The sequence below is a fragment of the Sycon ciliatum genome, chromosome 11, assembly GCF_964019385.1.
Source record: "Sycon ciliatum chromosome 11, ocSycCili1.1, whole genome shotgun sequence".
Lineage (NCBI taxonomy): Eukaryota > Metazoa > Porifera > Calcarea > Leucosolenida > Sycettidae > Sycon > Sycon ciliatum.
This window is the reverse complement of record NC_088653.1, coordinates 16,823,907-16,836,012: the sequence shown is the minus strand read 5'-3', so window position 1 is coordinate 16,836,012 and position 12,106 is coordinate 16,823,907. Positions and strand designations below refer to the sequence as shown.

Sequence of the window (12,106 nt, the reverse complement as noted above, 5' to 3'; positions counted from 1 at the left end):
CGACAGGATTACACTATTAGCACGTACCGGTTTCCAAACTCAGATGGCTTCGATCCGGCCTGCTGATGGATCTTGCCCAAATAGCCACGCAGTACAATGTACAGTGCGTGCTGGTTGCTCCAGCCTTCCCCGAACTACGAGGTGCAAGTAATGCAGCTAGACTCAGTAACCAATCCGCGGCTGCCGATTCCGGAACATCTTTGCAGCAAATGCAGTCGTTCCGCAATAATTGAACGACGCATTTGCCACATTCACACCAGGACGTATTGCCAACGCGATCGGCAGGTGGCCAGCAGTCCTCTAAGCAAGCAGCAGGGTCAGTGTCGGCAGCAGCCGCTGCAGTTTCGTCAGCATTTACACCAACTTGCTCCGCACTCGCCATCTGCATGATCTCATCCTCGGTATACTCCGGTTCCTTCGCTGGCGTCCAACTCGCTCTCCTCGGAGTCACTGTCATCTCCTGACAAGGAGGTAGACCTACCCTGAATCGTCTCCGCTCTGGGCCGCATACTGCTTGACTTTCCGCCTTGGACATTCACGACTTCACTTTCTTCTCCGTCCAACTCCAAGTAAAAGTTCCGAGCTCCAGGAGCTCCTCTATCTCTTTGACGTCACAGATTCGTGAGGCCATGGCGGCGCCAAAAACCGGGGATCAAAGTGATATTTCAGTTGCGTATATCTCCGGTTATAGTCACCGGATGAAGACGAGACATACACCAATCGACTCAGCTGATTTTTCCCAATAACATATCTGATTTTGATTTTAGGGTGAACTTCCCCTTTAACCCTTTGGAGTCCATGGTTCGATTTCGAACCATGGGCATTTTGTATGCGTGTGGGCGCAGTCAAACTTTCAGTTCTCGGCCAAATCTTGACCAAATTCAACAATCGAAGAGTCTAGATGGTAGAGAAAACTCTCAGCTACCGCCTCGAACAGGTCCGAAGTCTCGCCGATGAGGTTTGAGTAAGCGGCGAGCGATCAAACATTTCGCATTTTCTGCGCTGAGTTCTGCGAGTCAGCAGTGCGTGAAAAAAAGGGATTTTCCCAGCTTCATGACAGGCGGCACATGGCAGGACCGGCGCGGCGCGAAGTCACGGCAAGGTAAGCTTCTACTCGAAAAAATTTGAACAGTTCCGAGCTAGATTCAGTGAAATGGTTACAGAAGACCGATTTCATCTCAGATCTGGAGCTGGACTCGCGTTTTGGGCGCGTTGTGGCGGACAATGAATAGTGCTCTTGGCGAGTTTGGGCTCATTGTATTTCTCTCATCAAGAGCTTTCCAACGAGCCCAAGATCTTCAAAATCGGTGAAGTAGAACCAAAATTATGTTGGAAATGGAGTGCGCATTTTCGTGTCTGCCACAAATTCTGCGGAAGCAAAAAAGTTACGGACTCCAAAGGGTTAATAGCCGAATCAAATCCAGGAAGGGTAAATGTGGGAGGGTGGTCTAGTTGAGGGAGAAAGACTATTTCTGTCTTCAAGATATTGGGTTTCAGACACAATGACATCCATTTATGAACAACATTGATTCCATTCTGAAGCTTCCTACACAGGTGTGCAATGTCAGCGTCAAACTAAATGAGGGCTGTGCCATCAGCTAATAGTGACAAACCATCTATACAGTCAGGTAGATCGCCGGTTTATATACAACAAGAATAGTAGACGCCCCAGTATAGATCCCTGGGGGACTCCCGACTTCACAGGCAGTGGGTCTTCGAGTATGCGTCAAGAGAAGCACAAAAAAACTCTACAATATGGTCTGAGCTCACGAATACTCAGCGAAATATGACTGGGGTCCAAACGGACCCCAATATGCTGGGAACGTAGGAAAAAACGTCAACATGGAATGAGGGTTATCTACGGGTTGCACTACGCAAACCAACATTTACTGGTAGTGCTCGGTCCCAACCTGCCCGTATCTGGGGAATTTAAACTGTACCTGCCAAAGGAACAAAGTGACGCTTTCAATGAATTTTTCCAGCCAAATCTCTCTCTCTCTCTCTCTCTCTCCTCTCCTCTCACTCTTTCCCCTCGTGTATCTGTGCCTCTGCGCGTTTTCATGGTGGTATGCTTGAGTGCAGGGTTTTGGGAGGAAACCAGTTCACTGCAATCAACCCCAGGACGTTGCTCATGCCGGAAGTGAAGCTTAGTCAAATTGCAATCCAAGTGTAAGTTTTGAGTGTTATCGAGTGCTAATCCCTTATATCTATTGATGAGTGATCGCCCATGTGTGAGGCGCAACAGTGCCCGCGACGGGGTGCAAAGGTTCCTGATCGACGTTGCAAACAGCCAACCAGGGTGAAGCATTTGGGGTTGCAAACAGCCAAAGCAATCGCTCATGCTTGAGCGGCAATAGTACCCGCGACCGGACGCAATAACTGCTGATTGGGGTCGCAAACAACCGCCAATAGTATACAGTCGAGATAGTAGCAGTAAAGCAACCAGTTGAAGGAAGCTATTCCCTGAAAACAAGCACACGGCACCCCACCAAGCGTTCACCACCAATGCACGAGAGCTAAGAACAAGTGATTAAGGCACGAGATGGATAAAGTTAGGCATGCAGATGTATGAAATCCAGCGCAGGTTCTCAATACGGCAAATTAGCAATGACAATCGGTACCTGTATGTCAAGGCCTTACTACATCAACTGGAATGGCAGCACTGCTCGGTCTGGTGGTGCTTGAGCAGCTGGGCTGAGACGCCGGAATTCCTTCATACGGAAATGAGACAGCGAATCGGCGATGCAGTTAGACTGGCCAGCAATGTGAGCAGTAGTGATTGTGAAATTGATTCCATTCCGCAATTGAGACCTTCCTCTTCGTATTCGCGTGTCCACTTCACTGTAAACAACTCTTCTCAGTACTCCAGAAACCAATCCGCAATCCCCGACTCTGCTATCTTTGGGCTTAGATGACATAGTATAGTATTTGGGGGATAGCTACTGCACAGCGACTGGCAGACCACGGCCAACGCAGGAGTGACAATGTCGAAATAGTACACACACACACACACACACACGTGCGCACATATACACGCAAACACACACGCACACACACACGTTCTTGTACTAGTACTTGTACTTGCTCACTGCCAAAACTGGTCTCGCGGGTCTCCTCTGGAGAGGGGAGAGAGACTCAAAAGGATATTGAACCGCCCAACGGCGACACCCTCTGAAATCCCCAAACCAGGGGAGTAGCAGCCGGTCCGACCGGTCAGGCTTTGGCCGGACCACTTTTTCGCCCGACCACGGCCAAAAGTGCCCAGAATGCAGGATTTTGCACCCTAATTTCAAAAATCCCCGGAGAGACCCCCGAAGCCCCTCCGACCGGACCACCTCCAGTGGCAGTGCTACGCGCCTGCAAACTATGGGTGGACTTGGAAATGATCCCACTTATGGGCTCACCACACCTCATTAAGTGGGTGAGGACAAGGTGCAGACAAAGTATTGACAGGATCAGGGTATCCGTCTCAGGATCCAACTGAAGTTACCCCTACCCCCACTGAAGGCAATGCGTGCTACAAATGCAAGACTTGATCATTCGGCAAGTCTTCCTCTTCTTCCTTCTCTATCTCGTTCATCTATATCTCTCTCTCTACGTCTATCTCTCTATCTAACTATCTATCTATCTATCTATCTATCTATCTATCTATCTATCTATCTATCTATCTATCTATCTATCTATCTATCTATCTATCTATCTATCTCTCTCTCTCTCTCTCTCTCTCTCTCTCTCTCTCTCTCTCTCTCTCTCTCTCTCTCTCTCTCTCTCTCTCTCTCTCTCTCTCTCTCTCTCTCTCTCTCACACACACACACACACACACACACACTCTCTCTCTCTCTCTCTCTCTCTCTCTCTCTCTCTTTCTCCCCCCCCCCCTTTCTCTGTCTCTCTCTCTCCCTGTACTTTTATCATAAAACACAAGTAGCATCTTCACTATCCATAGCCCTTCAATATGGAATCCACATACTGCCCTCTCCATACTTTTAGTACGGAACATATAGCTGACAAAGTACAATTTTTTTCTTTTCTTTTGCTTCACATTATCATATCCATCAATTAGTAGGAGCCGTGGTTGGCTCTGGCCATCCCGGCAAGAAGGCAGATATGCCTGTTCGATTGGTGAATTAAAAAAATACCATACCATACCATACAAATGTGGGTGGCTAAATCAGAGTGGATCTGATATAATTATATACACTAGCACCATTGATTACACAAGAGTTACTATAGCCAGAAGCAGTCCATGGTTATCAGATATGTATACTTCAAATAGAAAGTATATGAACCCCGAAACCAACAAAGGTGGCAGGTACAACATTACACTTTCAAACAGCCGAGCCTGTTGCCAACAGACCCAACACTATCTCGCATAAGTGTGCCCACCAATCAAACTACTATAGCGGACATGGAAATCCAGTCGATTGACCTGGGCCGGCGCCCTCAACGCGTTCAGAACGCTGCGTGCAGTGCACATGTTGATCCGATGCATGTGCAGGTGCTTGTGTGTACCGCTTGTCCATGGCTGCATGGCAAGCGCTCTGGGGCCGCTAGACGTGCGACCGGATTTCCATGTCCACGACAGTACTTGGCACACAGACACACATACATACAACGCTGGCAAATGAAATCCGACCTCCCGAGCGGTGGGTTCACTTTTTTGGTAGTTTTACCATCCCATGTTGGGTCTTTGCGATGTGAGCGCACCGCTCAGGCGGTCGGATTTCAGTTGCCAGCACTGTACATACAACTCACCACCTGTACTACCAGTTCTCTCGCTAGACATAGCACAGGATACTGCATGGCCCAAGTAATTCCTACGAGTGGCAGAAGAGCAGAATGCCAAAATGGCGTACGGCATGTACGCAGGAGTCCAAGACAGCGCAGCAGCGTGCGCCAGGGTGCAGCAGAATGTACAACAAAGAGACACAAACGCAGCAGCTTGTACGACTAAGAGCTACAAGCACAGCCACATGTACAACACTTAGCACAATACTGATGTAATGTGACCAGTTGTTGGCAGCGAGAATGTCCACACTGTATGGCTTGTACTCTTTGTTTTCAGTACACTAGAGGATAACAATATACGCTATATTGCTACTGGATTCGTCAACCCGACATTCTCCGTGCATTTGTGAGTAGAACTTGTGTGAACACTTATTGGCGGTGACCCGATCCACACAACCCTGATCCACACTACCCTGACCCACACTACCCTGATCCACACTACCCTGATCCACACTACCCTCATCCACACCACCCTGATCCACACTACCCTGATCCACACTCAGTGACCCTGGTCCACACCACCCTGATCCACACCACCTTGATCCACACTACCATGATCCACACTACCCTGATCAACACTACCCTGATCCACACCATCCTGATCCACACTACCCTCATCCACACTACCCTGATCCACACTACCCTCATCCACACTACCCTCATCCACACTACCCTGACCCAAACCACCCTGATCCACCCCACCCTAATCCACACTACCCTGATCCACCCCACCCTGATCCAAATTACCCTGATCCACACTGCCCTGACCCACACTACCCTGATCCACACTACCCTGATCCACACCACCCTGATTCACACCACCCTGATTCACACTACCCTGATCCACACTACCCTGATCCGCACTCAGTGACCCTGATCCACACCACCCTGATCCACACTACCCTGTTCCACACCACACTGATCCACACCACCCTGATCCACACTACCCTGATCCACACTACCCTGACCCACACTACCCTGATCCACACTACCCTGATCCACACCACCCTGATTCACACTACCCTGATCCACACTACCCTGATTCACACCACCCTGATCCACACTACCCTGACCCACACTACCCTGATTCACACTACCCTCATCCACACTACCCTCATCCACACTACCCTGATCCACACCACCCTGATCCACACTACCCTGATCCACACTCAGTGACCCTGATCCACACCACCCTGATCCACACCACCTTGATCCACACTGCCCTCTTCCACACCACACTGATCCACACCACCCTGATCCACACTACCCTGATCCACACTACCCTGATCCACACTACCCTGATCCACACTACCCTGATCCACACTACCCTGATCCACACCACCCTGATCAACACTACCCTGATCCACACTACCCTGATCCACACTACCCTGATCCACACCACCCTGATTCACACTACCCTGATCCACACCATCCTGATCCACACTACCCTGATCCACACTCAGTGACCCTGATCCACACCACCCTGATCCACACCACCTTGATCCACACTGCCCTGTTCCACACCACACTGATCCACACCACCCTGATCCACACTACCCTGATCCACACTACCCTGACCCACACTACCCTGATCCACACTACCCTCATCCACACTACCCTCATCCACACCACCCTCATCCACACTACCCTGCTCTACACCACCGTGATCCACACTACCCTGACCCACACTACCCTGATCCACACCACCCTGATCCACACCACCCTGATCTACACTACCGTGATCCACACTACCCTGATCCACACTACCCTGATCCACACTACCCTGATCCACACCACCCCGATCAACACTACCCTGATCCACACTACCCTGATCCACACTACCCTGATCCACACCACCCTGATCCACACTACCCTGATCCACACTCAGTGACCCTGATCCACACCACCCTGATCCACACCACCTTGATCCACACTGCCCTCTTCCACACCACACTGATCCACACCACCCTGATCCACACTACCCTGATCCACACTACCCTGATCCACACTACTCTGATCCACACTACCCTGATCCACACCACCCTGATCCACACAACCCTGATCCACACTACCCTAATCCACACTACCCTGATCCACACTACCCTGATCCACACTACCCTGATCCACACCACCCTGATCCACACTACCCTGATCCACACCACCCTGATCCACAGTAGTCTGAACCACACTATCCTGACCCACACCACCCTGATCAACACTACCATGATCTACACTACCCTGATCCACACCACGCTGATTCACACTACCCTGATCCACACTACCCTGATCCACACTACCCTGATCCACACCACCCTGATCCACACTACCCTGATCCACACTCAGTGACCCTGATCCACACCACCCTGATCCACACCACCTTGATCCACACTACCCTGATCCACACCACCCTGACCCACACTACCCTGATCCACACTACCCTCATCCACACCACCCTCATCCACACAACCCTCATCCACACTACCCTGATCTACACTACCCTCATCCACAATACCCTGACCCACACTACCCTGATCAACACCACCCTGATCCACACCACCCTGATCCACACCACCCTGATCTACACTACCGTGATCCACACTACCCTGATCCACACTACCCTGATCCACACTACCCTGATCCACACCACCCTGATCAACACTACCCTGATCCACACTACCCTGATCCACACAACCCTGATCCACACCACCCTGATTCACACTACCCTGATCCACACTACCCTGATCCACACCACCCTGATCCACACTACCCTGATCCACACTACCCTAATCAACACTACCCTGATCCACACTACCCTGATCCACACTAGTCTGAACCACACTATCCTGACCCACACCACCCTGATCCACACTACCATGATCTACACTACCCTGATCCACACCACCCTGATTCACACTACCCTGATCCACACTCAGTGACCCTGGTCCACACCACCCTGATCCACACCACCTTGATCCACACTACCATGATCCACACTACCCTGATCAACACTACCCTCATCCACACCACCCTGATCCACACTACCCTGATTCACACCACCCTGATTCACACTACCCTGATCCACACTACCCTGATCCGCACTCAGTGACCCTGATCCACACCACCCTGATCCACACTACCCTGTTCCACACCACACTGATCCACACCACCCTGATCCACACTACCCTGATCCACACTACCCTGACCCACACTACCCTGATCCACACTACCCTGATTCACACTACCCTGATCCACACTACCCTGATCCACACCACCCTGATCCACACTACCCTGACCCACACTACCCTGATTCACACTACCCTCATCCACACTACCCTCATCCACACTACCCTGATCCACACCACCCTGATTCACACTACCCTGATCCACACTCAGTGACCCTGATCCACACCACCCTGATCCAAACCACCTTGATCCACACTGCCCTCTTCCACACCACACTGATCCACACCACCCTGATCCACACTACCCTGATCCACACTACCCTGCCCCACACTACCCTGATCCACACTACCCTGATCCATACTACCCTAATCCACACTACCCTGATCCACACCACCCTGATCAACACTACCCTGATCCACACTACCCTGATCCACACTACCCTGCTCCACACCACCCTGATTCACACTACCCTGATCCACACTACCCTGATCCACACTACCCTGATCCACACTCAGTAACCCTGATCCACACCACCCTGATCCACACCACCTTGATCCACAATGACCTGTTCCACAACACACTGATCCACACCACCCTGATCCACACTACCCTGATCCACACTAATCTGACCCACACTACCCTCATCCACACTACCCTCATCCACACTACCCTCATCCACACCACCCTCATCCACACTACCCTGATCTACACTACCCTCATCCACAATACCCTGACCCACACTACCCTGATCCACACCACCCTCATCCACACCACCCTGATCTACACTACTCTGATCTACACCACCCTGATCTACACTACCGTGATCCACACCACCCTGATCCACACTACCCTGATCCACACTACCCTGATCCACACCACCCTGATCCACACTAGTCTGAACCACACTATCCTGACCCACACCACCCTGATCAACACTACCATGATCTACACTACCCTGATCCACACCACCCTGATTCACACTACCCTGATCCACACTACCGTGATCCACACCACCCTGATCCACACTACCCTGATCCACACTCAGTGACCCTGATCCACACCACCCTGATCCACACCACCTTGATCCACACTACCCTGATCCACACCACCCTGACCCACACTACCCTGATCCACACTACCCTGATCCACACTACCCTCATCCACACTACCCTCATCCACACTACCCTGATCTACACTACCCTCATCCACAATACCCTGACCCACACTACCCTGATCCACACCACCCTCATCCACACCACCCTGATCTACACTACCCTGATCTACACTACCGTGATCCACACTACCCTGATCCACACTACCCTGATCCACACTACCCTCATCCACACTAGTCTGAACCACACTATCCTGACCCACGCCACCCTGATCAACACTACCATGATCTACACTACCCTGATCAACACTACCCTCATCCACACTACCCTGATCCACACTACCCTGACCCACACCAGCCTGATTCACACTACCCTGATCAACACTACCCTGATCCACACCACCCTGATCCACACTACCCTGATCCACACCACCCTCATCCACACCACCCTCATCCACACTACCCTGATCCACACTACCCTGATCCACACCACCCTCATCCACACTACCCTGATCCACACCACCCTTATCCACACCACCCTGATCCACACTACCTTGATCCTCACTACCCTGATCCACACAACCCTTACCCACACTACCCTGATCCACACCACCCTCATCCACACCACCCTGATCCACACTACCCTGATCCACACTACCCTCATCCACACCACCCTCATCCACACTACTCTGATCCACACTACTCTGATCCACACAACCCTGATCCACACTACCCTGATCCACTCCACCCTGATCCACACAATCCTGATCCACACTACCCTGATCCACACTACCCTGATCCACACTACCCTGATCCACACTACCCTCATCCACACCACCCTCATCCACACCACCCTCATCCACACTACCCCGTCAGGCGAAATGGCACGTCATAGTACATTTGAGATCAGTGGGAAGAAGATGACGTCGTCCACTAATTTAGTATCTGTGCACACGAATCTGCTGTGGGTGTTACTCTGTGTGTCAGCTATGGCATCATCGCCTGTGGTTCCATGCCTAGCATGTACGTCTGAACCATCCTGCAAAGTTTGAATGACGTAGGTTGTGCGATCGCTCCGCGAAACATACTTTTTGAAATTTTCTTCATAGTATATCTTCAACCACTGAAATTTCGAATTTCTTCGATTTTTTTGCTGAGAGGGGTGGCTTGCAACCTCGATATGGCTTGTTCCAGGCTTGCTTTGGAGCCATCGCCTGTTGAAACAGTGGCAGGAAGCTGCCCTGCAACTGTTCCAACAGGAAATTAATTGATCCGAGAAAGCGCGAGTCCGCGAATCTCGGCTGAATATTGAGTATTTCAAGCCTTTTCACGACGAAGATGGAGTTCTTTTTGAAGATGGACGTCGCGGCAAAGGACATGGTCTCCGACTTCTGGCGTATGGTGAAGCCAGGGATCATTTGTCCAGTCAGGTCGGCAGCCTAACCGTCGGTAAGCTTGTGTTTGGATCCCGTTCTGCTGGATGTGGTAGATCAAAAACAATTTGATATCGCACAAATTGATCTCAGCATCGTGCGTACGGTATTTTATATTCAGAAAATCCCAAAGTGTCTCTGTGTGGCTGTGGTATGCCACGAGAAACTCCAATCAGGCTCCTATGTCCTCTGCCTTCATGATTGAATGTCCACTTCGTTCGAACAACGAACACAACAATCGAGGATGGCTTTGCAATGAAAAATACAGCTATACTGGAGCTGAAAAAAAGAAGAAAAAAACGTGCTCAGGATGAGACTCGAGAACACGCATACTCTCCCGGCAGGTGAAACGCAATTTTTTGTGAAAAATGCGTGTCGCCGACTGACCAGTAATTTCGCCTGACGTGATCTACACTATCCTGATCCACACCACCCTCATCCACACCACCCTGATCTACACTACCCTGATCTACACCACCCTGATCTACACTACCCTGATCCACACTACCCTGATCCACACTACCCTGATCCACACTAGTCTGAACCACACTATCCTGACCCACACCACCCTGATCAACACTACCATGATCTACACTACCCTGATCAACACTACCCTGATCTACACTACCCTGATCCACACTACTCTGACCCACACCAGCCTGATCCACACTACCCTGATCAACACTACCCTGATCCACACTACCCTGATCCACACCACCCTGATCCACACTACCCTGATCCACACTACCCTCATCCACAACACCCTCATCCACACTACCCTGATCAGCCCTACCCTAATCCACACCACCCTGATCCACACTACCCTGATCCTCACTACCCTGATCCACACTACCCTGACGCACACTACCCTGATCCACACTACCCTGATCCACACCACCCTGATCCACACCACCCTGATCCACACTACCCTGATCCACACTACCCTCATCCACACCACCCTCATCCACACTACCCAGATCCACACTACTCTTATCCACACAACCCTGATCCACACTACCCTGATCCACTCCACCCTGATCCACACAATCCTGATCCACACTACCCTGATCCACACTACCCTCATCCACACCACCCTCATCCACACTACCCAGATCCACACTACTCTTATCCACACAACCCTGATCCACACTACCCTGATCCACTCCACCCTGATCCACACAATCCTGATCCACACCACCCTGATCTACACTACCCTGATCTACACCACCCTGATCTACACTACCCTGATCCACACTACCCTGATCCACACTACCCTGATCCACACTAGTCTGAACCACACTATCCTGACCCACACCACCCTGATCAACACTACCCTGATCTACACTACCCTGATCCACACTACTCTGACCCACACCAGCCTGATCCACACTACCCTGATCAACACTACCCTGATCCACACTACCCTGATCCACACCACCCTGATCCACACTACCCTGATCCACACTACCCTCATCCACAACACCCTCATCCACACTACCCTGATCAGCCCTACCCTAATCCACACCACCCTGATCCACACTACCCTGATCCTCACTACCCTGATCCACACTACCCTGACGCACACTACCCT

General features: G+C 51.0%; 1 protein-coding gene across 3 annotated transcripts in view; it reads left to right on the top strand.

Moving 5' to 3' along the window:
• Positions 1-12,106, top strand: part of LOC135827354 (sushi, von Willebrand factor type A, EGF and pentraxin domain-containing protein 1-like) — a 168,198-nt gene that overhangs the window by 53,576 nt on the left and 102,516 nt on the right. For all 3 annotated transcript variants that reach the window (XM_065339864.1, XM_065339863.1, XM_065339862.1), the window contains 2 exons: positions 2,083-2,169; positions 5,066-5,134. In XM_065339864.1, coding sequence (XP_065195936.1) covers positions 2,083-2,169; positions 5,066-5,134 — 156 coding nt within the window. The remainder of the gene's footprint in view (positions 1-2,082; positions 2,170-5,065; positions 5,135-12,106) is intronic.